The 18,032-nt window shown below is 38.9% G+C and overlaps 1 protein-coding gene across 4 annotated transcripts in view; it reads right to left on the bottom strand.

Moving 5' to 3' along the window:
* CEP85L (centrosomal protein 85 like) overlaps positions 1-18,032 on the bottom strand; it is a 152,924-nt gene that overhangs the window by 90,647 nt on the left and 44,245 nt on the right. For all 4 annotated transcript variants that reach the window (XM_055809691.1, XM_055809692.1, XM_055809690.1 and 1 more), the window contains one exon: positions 11,865-12,026. In XM_055809691.1, the coding sequence (XP_055665666.1) occupies positions 11,865-12,026 (162 nt within the window). The remainder of the gene's footprint in view (positions 1-11,864; positions 12,027-18,032) is intronic.

The following is an 18,032-nucleotide window of genomic DNA, read 5'->3' on the forward strand; positions in this document are numbered from 1 at the left end:
CTGCTGGAGGTCACTATGATTCTACAGCATGAAAATATCCATTGGAAATTCTTTTGCAAGGAGACCAAAATCCTTCTTAATTTTTCATTTAAAAAAAAAAAAAAAAAAAAAAAGAGACTGAACTATTTGCTTCTTATTTTCAGATAATTTAGACTGTGGCATTTAAATTAATAAGCATCAGGTGAGTTGCAAAGAGCCAACCTATACCCAGGTAGAATTTATCACAGGCATTTAGTGCCAGGTGTGCCATACATTTAAGAGACAATCATCATATCACAGCTACATTATTATCTAGCAAGATTAAAACTGAATTTTTTCCACTTCCATTCCTTTTTCAGAGCCATACTGTCAAGGAAAGTATGTTGTGATCTCAGAACGGGAATGTGATTTCTTCCAGGACAGTAAGCTCATGGGAAAGAAAATGTCTCCTGCAATCCATTGCATTTGTTAGCAACATCCTTACAAACTTTCTGTTCCAATACCACAAGAGTAAAAAAATAAAACAAATAATCATCCAGTCATCTCAAAGTAGTATATTTTAATGTATGGGCAATTAACAAGGAGGGAGATGTTAATTTATGTAATCCATATGTGTAACACATTCCTAACACCTGCCAAGTATAGTTCATTGTTACCACTTTTCCTATTCCAAGGATTAAGTGTCCGGAGGAAGAGCCACACAGAGAACACTGCACAGAAGATGATGTAATTCTTGAACACCACAGAAACACCAGACATTCACTGAACAAGAAGAAACTGACCTAAAATTTTAGAAAATTTACTCCTGTTCTTTTACAAGAACCCTGGAGTTCCTGCTAATCCAACAGAATCAGACCACTAACACAATCTTTGGTCTAGTCCTTCACCACCACAACACTGTCATCTAGGTTTACAAAACTAAATTAATTTATCTTAGAACTATATTGATTCTGCAAGGAATTTCTTTTAAAAAAAGCAAAAACATTCTAAAATGCTCTTTACCTAGCCATGTACTAAAATAACATCTCTATGAAAAATACCATTCTGGTTTCCATTGTTACTAGGAGAAACTTAGAAAAAGCTGCACAGACAAATGCTGAAAGTTTTTGCATTAGAGGGAATAAAACATTGCATTTTTTCTTGCCAGTTACCTTTCCCTGGCTAAGAACATAGATAATTTTTCTTACATATACACCTAAAATGCCTTTTGATTTTTTTTTTCCTGATCTTGCTAGTTAATGGACATTTTTAACGCAACACACACACAGAAGATACTCTTTAGAGCTATGCAACTAACATTTCCTACCAAGGTTGCCTCAAAGTGTTTTTCTACAGAAAAAGCTTAAATTTTCATTAAAAAGCTATTCACTACATAAGTTCATTTGTTTTCATAAGCCAAATGAGGCATAAACTTTTCAACCAATTACACAGGGTAAATACAGTACAAGAACATAAAATTGCAGTGGAAAAGTCATCTTCAATAGAAATGTTTTCCCTCCAACAATTTCAAAGTAGTCAAGAGGCAAGAACGTACTTCAAGAGGTTTGCTATCAATAGAGGGTACTAAAATAAACCTGCAGACCTTCAAAAAGGCTCCATGTGGTCACTTCATGAGAGGATTTTCTATCACTATGGGAGTGGGAAACATCAAAGGATTTCACAGTAAAGAGCTGTGGGTTTTGCTTGGGGGTTGTAAAAAAAAAAAAAAACAAAACAAAACAAAACCCAAAAAACAAACCCAAACCACTAACTGGGGGAAGGGGAAGGCAGAAACCCAAGCCAAATCAAGACATAGGTTTCCTCTCACAGGGGCCAATATTCTGCCATCCACAGGATGCAGCTTAACTTCTGCCTTTAAGTAAATGTCATTCTGCACAAAAGCAAGTCCAGGATCTATATACAGACAAAATGGATCTAACTGTAAGCCAAATTTTAAGGGAAATAAAAAGAGCATCACAGGCGGAAAACTGAAGAGTTCTAAGAGCAGCACTAGACAAACAAAAATGTATTTTAAATGCCCATCTTTTAAAACTTACTCTTCCAAAGTTTGAACATTCTCTTTTTAGTCATCATGACAAACCAAAAAAAGGTACTTTGAGACATATTGTAAGGCTTTCTTAGCAGCTGGCTTAAACCTGCAGCATATTCAGCTGTTCTATCGATAACAATAAGAGAGCAAAAGCATCAAGTTAAGTTACAGAGGTGAAAAGCATTTCTCTCAAATGAAACAGGGAGAAATGGACAAGGGTCCCAACTCTCACCTGGACATCAAAAGACTATTTACTGCTACATTTCAATGACCATCCTGCAGCCAGAAGAGAACAAAGGGCCTCCAATTTTAAAGGTTTGATTATTTTTTTTTTCCCAGCAGTACCAACACTATTGATAGTTGTCTGGATCTTAACAGCAGACCCACAGGAAAACAAAACTTGAGCAACAAGTTCATTTCAGCCCAGTTCCAAATCAGCAACAGCTCTCAACACCAATACCAACTGCTCATCCTCACAAAAGGTCACCTTGTGCTACCTGGCACATTCAAATGAATTCAGTAAATAGTTCATATGGTGGTGGCAAAAACTGGACAAGACAGACTTGTCTCTGCTTTGTATAATCAAGACTATTCTTCACACTACATATAGACTTCTTCCGGATTATTTTAAAATAGCATCTACAATATTATCTTTTGTACACAGCTATAAAGCTAAATTTCAAATGGAGGAACACCTACTCAGACGATCTTACCACCACTCTCCTGAGATATTTCATACCAACTCCTCTTAAACACAAGTAGATTTTGAATTAAGAGCCGCCTTCTTTCACCACATTCCTAAAGCCTCGCTACTGGCAAGAACAAAGAATAGTAAAATTATGAGCTATCAGAGAAGTTAAATTTGCTTATACACTTCTGCATTGGAAAAATAAATGTCTTTTTTCTTCCATTAAGACCCAACATTAACAATTAATTCACTTTAGCACCTGGTCATTGCTCAATTTTCTTCAAATACTTGTATTTGCAATCAATTAATGACATGCTACTTTTACACTAGTATTTTCACCTGAAAACATGAAAGAACTGTTAACCTAGATAAATCAGCTATTACAAGTATGTAAGTATACCTAAACTAAGACACAAATCCTCAAGTCTCCAAAATTTATGGGGCTGTGAAAGAGGGTCTAGGTACTGCAGCGATAAACGAGAAGCAACCTTTACAAGCAATATGAGAATATGTAGCGATAGTGTGAGAATATAACCATCAGCTCCAAGAGCTTGAAAGTGTCTAAGAACAACAAAAACAGAGCAAAGAAGATACTTAGTACCACAGCATATATGTGACTGGGGTTTCATCTGCAATTTCCTCTTCAACACTACAGGAAGATTATTTTTTGATTATTTTTCTTCCTGGCAGTACCAACACTATTGATAGTTGTCTGGATCTTGACAGCAAACCCACAAGAAAACAAAACTTGCGCAACAAGTTCATTTCAGCCCAGTTCCAAATCAACAAAAAGATGATTACTGCACACTTTCCAAGGACCACAATACTCACAAAACCTAACATGCATTTAAAGAAAAAAATATTTGTGAGAACTTCTAATTACTGTAATATTACCTAAAACTGGTATCACCTCATTACAAAGAATAAACCAAGATCATGCTCATAGATTATCAAACCCTTTTAAGCTAGACAGCCCTTGTTTATCTAGGTTTATTCCAAGCTCTGCTCATCTCAAATTACATGTACGAGTTATCCCTTCAATCTGACTGAATGAAAAAATGCATGCACCTAACTTTTTAATGCAATTCCTAAAAAAGTCAAAGGACCAATAAGAAAACATAAAACCTCTGTAACTAACTGAAAGACTGCTGATAGCTGTTGATAGCTCAATGTAACATAAAAAATACAGATCAACTCCACTGTCATCTCAATTCATAGTTTCCATATGTTCAAATTTGCACATTTAAGAGACACATTCTAAAATGAGGGGTTGTTCCCTTCCAATGGCAAAGAAGTGACCTCTGTGTAGCTGACTATACTCCTACAGAGCAGACTTCCACGACCACAGCTGACACACATGCAGTCATACTCATAGCAGAATCTTTTCTTCCTTTTTAAAGGGCTGACATAAGAAAAACCTCAAGGATTTCTTTTACCATTTTTGCATTGGGAAAAACGCACACCAATCTTCCTTCCAAATCTGACTGGGTAAGAAGCATGTAAAATGGTAAAAAGAAAAAAACACAGTAACAATAATGATTGCTTAAAAGAACAGTAACAGTTCCCCAAGGAATTTAGCATATCAAAATAACAAACTTGCACCTATTCTGCCTGAAAATTAACAGGTCAGCTGTTACTGGCTGTTAAATCACTCCGGCAGGTTACTGCCAAGAAACTCCTCCATGAGCAGACAGGCAAGCATTCTTACAGGCTTTTTTCCTCCCCTTTTCCCTTACCAGTCCCTGCCACTCAAACTGTTTCATTCCACCCAAAAGCTGGGATAGCTAGCCTGACTTGTAATTTACTGTGTATTTCTCACTCTCATACAGACACTCAGTTCCCCTAAACTGTAGAAAGTAATGATGAAGGAAGCAAGATGAAGTAACTGATTCATGTAAGAATGATCTCTGCACATTGTTCTTTCTCACTGCTGCCTTTATACTGCCAAAGCTGATGCAAAAAGCCCATCTGACTTACCACAGGAGCTCACAGGAACACAAATGAGGCCCTGATAAAGGTTCTCTTTAACAAGGAGCTTGGTTTGTTACAAAATTCCTTATCATCAGTACACTGAAATCACAGCTAAAATAAAGGATGACATTAAACACACTGACTGGACTTAACATCAAAAATAAGGAAAAAAAATGTTTTATTTGTGCATATATTAAGGTGGAAACAGGTCTGTTGAATAAGACCAAGAGCAAAGCGTAGGCCCTCCAGAAACAGGTAGCGTTGTAAAACCATTAAAACCCAGGAATTCACAAACCTTTCTATGGGGAACAGAACCAGTCTTCTCAGTCAAGTCCACGCATTGGCAACGGGTCTTCTCTTGCCTAGCAGCAGGCTAATAAGCAACTCCCTGCCTACACGGGCTGACAACCATACTAAACGAGTACAGTCTACCACTAACTGCGCTACTTTGTCTATAATGGAAAGGATTATAAAAAGGAGTCCTGAGATTTTTTCAGGTAAGGCTGCAAATGCTACTGGAATGTGTACATTACATATTCAGTAGCTACAGAATGTTCCCAGTGTTCATGCAAAGGTAGTTTAAGGTTCGAACTGTTCCTCTCTTGCTGTTCTGAAATCAAGCTCAGTCCTTTTGTTTCCTGAGACCCTGCGTTACAGGGCTGCTCAATGCAGGTCAAGGAGTGCTGTCTGACAGAACACAAGCAAGGGAAGTTGCAAAGTCTCTCCACAAATATGTACAATGCTTGGCATGCCCAGGTCTCATGATACTAACCTAAATACAGACAATATGGCTGTATGATGCTCTTTGTTTTCCCATCACAATGTCAGATATCCGCCACACTCAAAAAAATACCAATTAGAGGACATATTAAGAACTCCCTGAGATTTCACCTGAGCATAATACATATTATATGGAATAAGGGGCAGAGATCGTACTGGGTTCGGTTGGGACACAGTTAATTTTCTTCACAGAAGTCCCGATGGTGCTGTGTTTTACACTGGTGACCAAAGCAGAGCTGAAACATCTTAGCTATTGCTGAAGAGTACTTACACAGCATGAAGGCCTCTGCCACCCCAGCAAAGAGGTGCACAAGAGGTTGAGAAAGGACACAGCTGGGACAGCTGACCTGAAATACCAAAGAGATTCCATACTATATAACGTCATGCTCAGCAATAAGACTGGGAGGCAGTTTTTTTCCCAACAAAGTATTTGTTGCTCAGAGACTAGCTGGACATCAGTCTGCTGGTGGTGCTTTCGTACCACTTGATTTTTGTTTGTTTTTCCCTTCACTTATTGAACTGTCTTTACCTCAACCCACAAGTTTGTGTCTTTCCTTGCTTTTGCTCTTCTCATCCTCTCCGCCATCCGACCGCGGGAGCGTGACAGAATGCATGGGGGCTTACCTGCCAGCAGGGGACAACCCCCCCACCATCTTAAACACATTAATTCTGACATAGCTCAGTGACATAGCTTCCAAAATACGTATGATAGAAATAACTTTTTGCACAGTGTCAAAGTGCATGCTGCCAAATTCTAAGTAAGCACAATTTATTTTCACTTAATTATTTCTGATTGGAATAAACAGAAGTCATCTTTCTGAAAACCAAGTACTGATGTTAGCTGAAGGCAAAATTCAGCAAGTTCACTGGGCAGACCACTCCCACTACTCGGAGGAAAATCCAGCTATGCGAGGCAAACTGCGTGTGTGCATACTGTGAGCTTGTTTCCATGGAGAAACTATCACAAAAGAAGACAAAAGTACAAAGTTAAAGCAGCATCTATTTCTCCTTGCAGAACACTCACATGTGGAACTAGTGAGTGCCTTTAGTTTAGCTGAAGTCACTTTCAAAGTCAGAGTACACAGGTTCACACAGGGAGTACACTACTGTCATTTGAAGCAACTTCTCCATGTCTTATTTTAGTGGAAATTTATTAGCATAATTTTTTCCTACCCATTACATCCTGGAAATAGATTACTAGAATTCTGAAATAACCTGTGTTTGAATTTTCTTCAAAACCTACCACAAAAACCCTCAGGAAATAAACAGCAAGCTCTGAACATGAAGATTTATATTCTCCTCAAATACATAGACATTTCATTCTAGCAAGGGACAACAGTACCTCTTCTGCAAAAACGAGAGTCTAATACAGGCTGAAGTGCACATTTCTGATTGTCAGGATAGATAATATCCAAGTAACACAATAAAGCTGACTCACAGAGGCTGGACAGTGCTTCACAACGTGAGACTTGGCAAGCAGGGAGGAAGGATGCCTCAAACATCATTATTTTCTATCTCCCAAATAATCACGCTACTTCACCAAACTTATGCCAGTACTTGCCAGGATCCAAAGGTGTGAAGATTAACTTTACTCAGTTAAGTTCAGGGACTTCCCTGAAAATCCATCATTTTCCAGAATTACAAAGCACAGCAGAACAAAGTACACTGCCCGCTCTCAAGATCCAGGATCACTGCGCTACTGCACCTTCCTGACATCAAAACAGCACAAATTAGTATTTGATCTGTACATATTCCCAAACCCATTACCTTCAGCAGCATGCTTAAACAAAAGAACCCTGCCAAGATATTCATAACTAGATTTTGTCTCCTGAAAGTCAATTCTGCCTTTCACTATATTCAATAGCTGTATTTATTAACTTTTCCTTTTTTCCTTCAGCAAAAAGAAAACAATGAATGTTAGAATATCGTGCCTGGGACCTGATGAAAGAGCGCCTGAAATAGCAAAACCAAATAACTTTAGAGCTGACTGTACCATGTTCCCTGGTGTATCAAGAAAAACCTATAATTAAACTGAACTAATTAGATTTTTTTAATCTGTTAAGAAGGTAACATACTCAGTTCAAAATGAGAGACAAGAGACCTCTCTGGGTCTCATAACTTTAAAACAAGTTCCTATTCTACCAGTTAAGCATTCCAGGGAAGTATATCTACACAAAATGCAATGACAACATATCAAGCATGTTGCATCTAGTCCATGATACTCCCTGAACCACCACTTGTGAAACTCCTCTCCCAAAAGCAACCTCTACGTATAGCTATGAACAACGTTTTAAATTGTGAACAGGCCATGCTTATTCAGATTTCTATATGAAAAGACACACGGTTACCCACTCATCTTAAACCAGTATTTTTTTCTTAAACTAAAAATAAGAACTAACTCTGATCCTCTGCATCAAAACTCTCTCTTCCAGGAAAGCAAGATTCTATGAATTTTCATGCTGATTAATTTGCAACCAGATATGGTAAATCAATAATTTTATTTAATAGTAAGGGAGAAAGATCTGCTTTATAAGGCACTTTCCATTGCACAGCAAGCTTATCTGATGGAGGAAACTGTTTTGGCCTGCAAGAGCCACAGGCTCTGTATCTTCTCACATCAATATCTAGTTCTTACCTCTCCCGTCCAAAAGGCAAAACTCAAGAATATGCACAGGGCAAAGAGCTCTGCTGGGGTTTACAGCCCATTTACTATCTTGTAAGATGCTGTTTCTCAATTAGGTAACACAAAAACAAGTCTGAAAAATGCTTAAAATATAGACTTCATATTTCTTATGTAAACAGTACTGAAAGAATGGTTATACAGGGGCCAATGGATGACTGGCACACATGTCATAATGCTTACTAAAAACTCTAAGTATAAATGCTATTATTGCCGACGGAGAACAGGAAATACCGTGCTTCACGAATGCACTGCACGTTTCCATACAGTATCCCACGCCTTTTTCCTAATGGGCATTGTAAATTTTAAGAGAAGCACTTCTAATCTAGACCACGCATTTAACGTAGACAGAGAATTAGAAGAGTCAGAATTTATAAGTTTACCACTATCTGCCTCCATTTGAAAGACTTCTGAGTTGCAGAAAGATAAAAGATTCTGTAACTGAAAGTTTTTAGAACTTCATACCAGCACATTAGGGAGGTTTTTCTCTGCCACCCACCACCCCTTAAACTTGTTTCCTCTTTTAGCTTCACTTTGAAATATTAACAACAGTCTTTTGGTCAAAGTGTGAAGTTTAAGAGACAACCTAAATCTGAAGGCCTACACATAACACAGCTGTTAGCTGTTTGATGTTGGGAGCTATAAGCATAAGCCACAAACGTTATGTCCGCCTGTTTCAGAGCTGCCAGTAAGAAAAAACAAGAACAAGGCCATTCAGATAGTCTTTGCTGATAGTTGATCAGCTGTTGGCCACCAATTAAAGCCTTTTCTTCCACACAATTCATCCTGAACACAACCCCCTCCTACCCCAGAAATGCAGGAACTTTTAAACAGTTTTAGGGCTCTACATTTCACTCCCACCGTATTTCTTAACAGAGGATGAGATTTTTCTGAAGACTTAGCTACAATCAATGCCCAAGAGTAAACTATTCAGTTAGACTTGGACATGGTAAGTTGAAAACAGTAATGAGTTGACTTACAAGTGGAGGTAATTTTAAAAAAACAAAACCTGAAGAGATTATAAAAATCTTTTCCTCCTGCTCCATACAGAACACAGTAAATATTTTTATTTCACTTGCAGGCTGCCCTGAACCCAGAACAACTTACTGATAGGAAACAAACAAAATCCCCAACTATATTAACTGTAGTTTACGCAGAGATAAAATGCCTTTTTATCTTTAAATTAAGAGCACTCTGAATTAAAAGATTTAGATCTAATCTGCCCAAACCAAAGTCCCCACATTTAGGGTCTAAATTTCATTCCTCAGCTTCCTCTCGTGCACATCAACATTGCTCAACTTCAACAATGAAACATCACTAGTTATTTCATTTCCTAATTTTCCTACTGCTGCACAATATAATATACAAGTAACTGAATATATTTTAAAATAAAAGATTTCTCTTCCTCTTGCCTTTGTCAAAATGCATCTCCCCTCCAAGCCATATAGGTTTGAGCCAAACACAAGAGATACTTGGCACAGTTCTTTAAATCCTACACTTGCAAAAAGAACGAGTGCTCCTGAAATGAAGTACGAGTAAGAAGATGAATTTGAAGGCACATTTAAGATGCAAGAAAAAACAGTACAAACAGATTTTAAATGCATCTGAGCTCCATTCCCTGCACCAGTGTATTTATTAGTAACTCCACATCTGTACAAATTAATTCACCTGTGATTTCCAGATTTAACACAGATGTTAATTCTGAAAATAAGTTTTTCATTTTTAGTAGGCATAATAGAAAGGAAACAGCAAGGCCACATTTCATTCTCTGAGCACTGCAGTGATCTGCTGACTTGTGAAAAAAACTCCCCTATGAAAAATCCCCGAGGGCTTCTTCCCAAGCACCACACTGAGAGCAGATGGCCACCATAGTCTGCAACTGCCAGTCTGACCTAGCAAGCCCACACCACAATTACACCCTTTTCTTTTCATGGATGTGGGGAGGGAGCAGCTTGGGACATGCAGACAACTAGGTATCATAGGCAACAGCACTCTCCGCTAAAAGTGTACGTATACATTCAATTTCCAACCTGTCATATACTCCTTCCATTAACTTCCATTTTACATTTAGGTTTCCCTCATGTTTTCTTTAACATTCTCTTTTCTGCTACTGACAGTTTTTCAAACAAGATGGCAGGAAGTCAGTAACATTAAGGATACAGTAGAACTGACCATTGTCAAGCATTGCCAGTCACAAACTTCATTAACTCTGTTGTTGCAACTTTTCCCCCCTTTATTTTACTTTAAGCCCCAAAAGCAGCTTAGTAGTTAACCGGTAATAAACGCCTACCAAAACTGTGATTGTATCAGTGTGCCATCCCTCCCTCCTGCCCCCAAGAACAGTTGTTCTGTTCTCCTCTTAGCCAGGAGGACATCTGACGAGAAGGTGCCGTTTCATTTCCTCTCCTTCGCCCCTTCAAATGGGGAAGCCCTCAAAGGGAGGGGAGGGGAAAGCACGTTTTTAATTCAAATACTGCATCTTAAAATACCATCATGCAACACTTGGGTGAGTCTGATTGTAAAAATACATATATACACACACACACCCCCCCCCCATAAGAGGTCTATTCTCCCCACATCTTCTAAAAAAAAAAAATAAAGGCAGTAAGGCTTCTGCATTAATAACTATTTAGTGTTTCAATTTTACATCCAAGAATTTGAGTAAAACCTTTATTTTGCCAAAGCAAATGAGTGTTTAGAAATTAAAGTAAGGATGAAGAAAGCTATAAGGACTCCCCTATGGAGTTCCTTTCCAACAGGCAGATGCAACAGGAAGAAATGGAAAGGATTCTGAGGCATTCGGACCTCTCCTCAGGAATGCCCGGCCCCCCTATACAGACTTCCATCTCTCACACTGGTTCAGCATTCCTTACTTCATTTCTACTAATTCCTCCTGTTCTTCCACATTTCAGCTACCGCTTTTGAAAATTTTACCAGGCATAGAAAGGCACTGGAGAAAATTATATCACAGTTCCGCTGTTGTTACTTCGTCTTGAAAATCTTACGGGGAAATAAGGCTGTGCAAGAAGAAAACATCAAGCCTTACTACTGCCTAGTCTCTCTCTCATTCAGGATTATTGCCAGTGACACATGCCATAAGGAGGATGCCAGTGTTATGTAGATGCTGCTACTTTAGAGGCTGAACCCCTCCCTGATAAAAATCAACTTTGAGTAGTCATCATTTAGTCCAAAGTAAGTTTTAACTATCTGTAGATACTGTTGATTCTCCTTAAAGATCTTTGACTATGTGTCAAATATAAAGCAATAAAATGTACATATATATCCCATCAGAACAAAGAAATGAGAAGAAAACATGCCCCATTTTCCCCTCAGCCCAAAGAGCAAGCTTTCTTTACTGACACACACAATAAACACCAGAAAGCATTGCCCTTTCACCAACTCCCTCAAAAGTTTTTCTGCTTCTACCACTTGTTAATCAAGTGCTGTAGTATGGGATATCCCTTCTCTGTATAAATCTGGCACTTGCAACCGCAGTTATCAGAAGATCTAATTAAGTACCGGCTTTGTGGTAGAGATTCAAGTTAATGCACACAACTCATGCAGAAGGAAATTAATTAAACCTCACCAAAACAATTACTTGATCCAGCCAGGAAAACAAAGAACTGCATGCGCCCAACAGTTTTGTAGAAGTACCGTTATTTTGGGAAACATACCTTTAAAACATTTTGGATTGTTTCTCCCTCAGAAACATCCAACATTTGAGAGTGTCAACTCACCTTCCACACTATCAGAACAGGAGGTACCAATCCCAGTGTCCCCGCTGTCGGAAGCTATACTGTGTCTTCTGACAGGATTGCTTTGACTGCTTGATGAAATGGTTGTGGACTGCCACAGGGATTCAGTACCAGGTAACCATCCCACTGAGGAATAATCTGAGCCTATAAAGAAGGAAGCCAGAAGTCTGTCATTACAGATACAGTACAGAAGTCAACAACAAAATACCGGTCAAGATGAAAACTGAATCCTATGTTTCGTAGTTCAGGTTTGAGCCAGACTCTGCCATTTGGGTTTATTGGGTTTGGGGGGGGGTTGGTTTGATTTTTTTTTTTTTCTTTTTTTTTTTTTTGGGGGGGGGGGGGGGGGGGGGCGGTAATGAAAATCCTTGTCCTAGGTGGAAGCTTCCCAAGAAGTTCCAGTAAATATATTTTCACTATTGAAAAAAAATGACCTAACATACATACAAGAACTAACATACAGTTAGTTCTTGCACTAACTGTAACAGGACCTTTATCATACGATTCTTATCTTAGAACTGTTTCTCAACTCAGAGCAGAATTTTGCACTACAAGTTTTTAAACATAATGAGACAGATTAACAAATTTTAGGACAGAAAACACGTGAAGGTTTGGCCAGTGAAATACAGTCATTTCCAACTGTGCATGAACCACATGACCAAGGTGATAACAATTCCATTGTAGCTTTATTTTAACCCTGTATCTAAAGTAATACATTATGGTTCACTGTTATCAGTAGTTTTCAGTTATCAAAAGATAGACTACCAGCTTAAGCAGGTACACAGTAACTGCAAGCTGTCTTTGAGACATCTATCCATCTAGTGCTTTGTTTAATTTTGGTTATTTTTATTTAAGTAATCACTAAAATATTAAATTTTAAAGCACAATTCAGAGCAACAAATAGCTCCTCTGTTCAAGGAATTTTTGAGAACGTGTGGCCTACTTCATAGTCAGTCTCAAGGGAAAATACACCGGAGTACAACCCCATAGGACCATCACCATTCCCAAGAGCCAACATCTAAATCTGAGCATTGTTTACATGCACAATACTGATCATCATGTTTGCACTCCAAACCAGCAGAGCTACATAAAGAACCTTGGAAAAAGCACGGCCTGCTCTTGATTTATATATATAATCACATACATACAACCCCCCTCTAGCAGTCAGCTTTGCATAACACTTTCAGAAGGAAATGACTCATGAAGAACTATCAGTTCACATACAATGTCTCTTATGCTACATGTGGTTATTTTTAGGTCATTTAAACATTTTCAGCAGTGCCCATTCAAAGTTGTAACAGCAATTTGCCTCTGCAATGACATCTGCAGATCATTGCTATTTCCAGCTGTACTGTTCCCCAGTAAATTCAATAGTTCAGAAAGGATGTAAAAATGAATACATATGTGTGTATATATATAACCCCACACACATATATCTAACATGGTCCCCAAATCGCTAGACCTAATAGCCAGAGTAGTTACAGCTGCTTGCCACTTGTAAATTGAGGAGATAGTACATGCTTCTTTACTGTATGCACTATTTAACTGTAACTTGACATCTAAGACAGTCCACCTCCTCTAAGGTTTTTGGAGGTCTTAGATATGCCTGTCCATCTCATTTGTCTTAACTTCATTCTCCTTTGAGGTTACTGCCTCTTCTTCCCTTTAACACATTTTCCTATCTTTTCTCAATCTTCAGGAACACTCGATTCTCCTTCCTCTTCATTCTGCTTTAGCCATACATTGTGCAATGTATTTCCTTCTCTTCCTTAAACTTTTTGCTTTTCCTCCCAAAAAGTCTCTTAACTATTCCATTGAGCAGCTTTCAAGTCCAAGGGTAAGGCAGCAGAAGAGAAGACCAGAGGAGCCAGACAAATGCAACTGCTCATAGCTCATCCATCACACCCTGTAAGGCGGTCCCTGCCAAGATCCTAAGCAAATACCACTCCAGGTGTCATTCTCCATACCATCCTTCATCACCATGTAACATACTGTGATGTGATAGTTTTGCATACAGCTAGTGGGAAATGGACATTTCTTCCTCTCCCACCATCCAGCACATTTTTCACTAAGCACTCTGGCTGCTTTGGGAAAAATAATTTTTCCATCCCTCCTCCTAAATAGGTCTACTTTCCACAAGAGCTCCACTTCATACTTCTAAAGCTGCATCTAGCTATTCCAGCAAGAGTAAAAGTTGACTTATGGGAGCCCAAGCTAATTAAGTCAGAGACAGTTCTGATTCAGGAGACATTTAAAATACATTTACAGGAAGAGAAATTTAGTCTCATTTACCCTTTATTATGCTGTTCTCCACAATACAACTCTTTGGTGACATTTTAGCATTTATGGCATTAAAAAAATATTAAAAGAAATGCAGCAGATAATGCTACCGCTACTACACATTAAATCAACACAGCATTAAGCATCAAACTCTTTAGATCTCTTTGTTAGACAGATGTTCAGTATGTGAACCTATAACCATCCATACAAAGCCCCCTAAAAGGGAGATATACTTGACATTTTGGTGGAACTTTGAGGAAAAATACCACAGAATGAGAGTAACTTAGATAGGAAAGGATGTTTGGAGGTCATCTACACTAACCCTCAGCTGAAAGCAAAGCTAATTAGATCAGACTGCTCAGAGCCCCATCCAGCTGATCCTTGAACAGCTCCAGGGACACAGATTCCACCATCTCTCTGGGCAGCCTGTTCCAACATTTAACTTTCCTCCCTGCAAAGAGGATTCTCCTAATATCTCACCAGAGTCTCTCATGTTCCAAACATGTTGTTGCAATATATCCCAAAAGATGCAACAATACAGTGCAACCAGACTCAGCAAAAAGGGTTAGCATACTAGAAAGAGCAGACAGTCATGCCCATCGGGATCTCTATGGATACTGTAAGTTGAGTAAGTAAAAAGCATCACAAAACACCCTACTATAATCTATTCTCTATTTTACACCTACACGCAGATGGCTTGGGAACACACACCAAGCGTCAAGTGTCGTGCTGAGGCACAGGTCCAGGGGGACTTGCTGGCAGAACACAGAATTAATTTAACATTTTCTGGAACACCTTTGCATCCAGGGGCAGTCGAGCATTTCTAAGTTAACTCATGAAGCCGATTCTTCAGCTGGTAGGCTTGAAGAGCTAAGTGCTGCAACACATCCACAGCTACACAGAGATCAGCATGAGGCCAACAAAAGTTCATTAGCTTTGACTCGGCACAGGCCTGCCAGATCCCATCTGTCTCTCCAGGGAAATACTCAAGTCTCTCTGCACCGTGCTCTGGGCCCCAGAAGGGTCTCTTTCCTCAGGCACTCCTCTCGCTTCCCCTTCTAATGCACAGCTGGGTGTGCACAGCAGGAGCACACCCACAGTGCTGTCACTGCCTTCCCTTACAGCCATCCTGTACGCAGGGGCACGGACAGGAGCTGGGAAGGGGTGCAATAGTCTCATTGTCTCGCTCACTGGGCTTCTACTGTTCAGGAGCTGCCTCTGCATTTAGAAGGCATACATCTGAAGAAAGAGAATTGGTTTAGAGTTTGAAGTTAAAAAGCGCACACTGTTTAACTATTCAGACACGCCAACAGAACACAGTTGCACGTGATCACTTGAAGGAACACTTTCTCTTTGCCTCCCACAAGAGTCCTGACATAAAACATGCTGTATCTTTTAAAAGATAGCTAGTAACATATTCCAGGAGTGTCATGGCACATCCACATACTTGTTTTACCTTGCTGGCTCAACAGTGATTCTGCACAGTAGAAGGCCATTACAAAAATAAGCTGTCTACATGCAAAAGCACTTTGAAAAAAGCTCGTTGAACCCACTCCCATAAATGGCCAAATAAAAGCAACAAGAGAATAGAAACAAACTCAATAATTAAGTCTCAACAGTAAGTCATGTGTACCCAATTCAAAGTGCCAGACAGCAGACCCCCTCCCCATCACTGAGGGAAGGCAATTACATAAGTTGCAATAAGGAAGCTTAACCCATAAAATAAGACCTTCTAGACCCCATTAGTCCAAATCACCACTTAAAAATTCATTTATTAGTTTCATCACCTTCCCAGTGCAGTCCTGAAAAATCACCAATCACTATACACTTTGTTCTATGTTCCCCATCTCCTTCTCAACAGCTCTTCACGCAGCAAACAATCTACACTAAAAGAACCCAGCATAACAGGGGGAGACACACAGGAGTCCCCATACTGCTCAGCTAACACACCTGCTTTACCCTGCTGCTCTAATCTCAAATCTGCCCATCAACAGCTAGTGTCCATTTGCCCACCATACAAGGTAGGGCCAAAAAAAAAAGCAAGCAAAAACCTCTAATAGATATTTGTGCTGCTAAATTGTGTATTACCATCTGACTATGATCATTCCTTACTGGGTCAGGAAAAACCTACATTTTACAGCATTTAACAGAAGAGAAAGAAAGGTGTCATCCTACCTGGCTATAATTTCCAACACCAAACATAACAAATAAAATACATCTAAGATCCCAAACAAACCTCAGCAAAAGCCTTGTTTATGCAGTTGACTGCATCTTGAATTTGGCCAGTTAAATATACCAACATAGTGTTGTGTCTCCAGCCTAAGCATTTAAAACAGATCAAGTAACAACCAAGTATATATAAAGTACAAGAAGTAGATTATTTATTAAAAGAGAACAGTTGTTGAAATTTCACTCCACAAAAACATGTTATCTTTTTCTGTGTATTACAGAATGCTGTCAGCTAACTGCTGGCAGGAAGGCACCTAGTTAATTCTGGATCATTACCACTAATTTCAGTGGCATGCACAGATCCCACATGATATACATACACAAAGTAATAACACCACCATCTTTATATTTGGTTCCTAAAATATCCCTGACATGCCTAAATGTAAAACATTATTTTAAGTGACAGCTTTGTTGCTGTTATTTTACCCAGACGCTGAATGGAAAGCAACAACAGAAGATGTAACCGGGTTTTCACAGCAGATATGTCCTAAATTAAGGATACCATTTTTTCTATTCCACACCATGACTTTGACATAGATTGTGACCAGAAGCAAACAACTCATGACAGCCAGTGTAGATCTCTGCAGTCAAAGGATTCTGAAGTGGGCACCTTACAATAGTATCAAAACTGGCAGCTATGCAAAGCTCATTACAGCCTGGTCACATCCATGATGACTAGAAAGTAACACTTCACACCACAATGGTACTGAAGACTGCCTGAAGCTCCTCCAAGGAAAAAAGTCAGCATTTCAGCCCAAATACACTGCCAAACTTACTTGGTTCACCCTCACCATCAACAACTTTACCCAAAACCCTACTAATTATGCTAGATCATACATATTTTGAAAGACAACCCTCCTTCAATCCAGCTCTCCCACACCTACTCATATAGTCCCCAACGTTGCAGAACTTATCCCAGTTGCAACTGCCCCCCCCCCCAACAAATCCTTCAAGGTTTCACAGCCTCTCTTTTGCACTCTCTCCCTGTCCCACAGGGCTAAGTAACCACATATCTCTTCAACAGGAAAAGTCTACAAACAAACCCACAAATGGTCACTCAGTGAACTGTTTGCTGTACTGTAGGAATAAACTTACTTCAGTTGGAAAACATTTATGTTTACTCATCATAGATGGATGACCATTACTGCTAAAAGATTAAAGAAAACCTCAGTTCGGTGTACGTTTCACATTCAGAAATTCTTTGCCAATCAATACCCTAATTTTTTCAACTGCTGGAAAGACAGCACAAATAGTGAGAAGAGGAAATAAAGGCAGGAGAACTTAAAATGAAAAAAACCCACCCAACTATCTAAAAGTAGACAGGCAGATGTCATACTTCAATATAGATTAGGTGTTTATTTGTTTTTTTGTTTGTTTATTTGTTTAATTATTTGTATTTATTTGTTTAATATTGGTGTTTGGGTGGTTCTTTTTTAAAAAAAGCTGACAGCTGATAGAATGTGCAACATTAGCCTCTTTCAAGCAAAGATGAAACAAAAGATAAGCTGGACTCATCCAATCTGATATATTGACACAAAAAAATAACCAGGTATGTAAGTGTTCCCCGAGACGCAGGCAAAAAGAAAACCTATATGGCCAACTAAATACTCTTGAAAATAATGTTAAAAAAATGGCATCTCA

The sequence above is a fragment of the Falco peregrinus genome, chromosome 7 (assembly GCF_023634155.1).
Source record: "Falco peregrinus isolate bFalPer1 chromosome 7, bFalPer1.pri, whole genome shotgun sequence".
NCBI classification, from domain to species: Eukaryota; Metazoa; Chordata; class Aves; order Falconiformes; family Falconidae; genus Falco; species Falco peregrinus.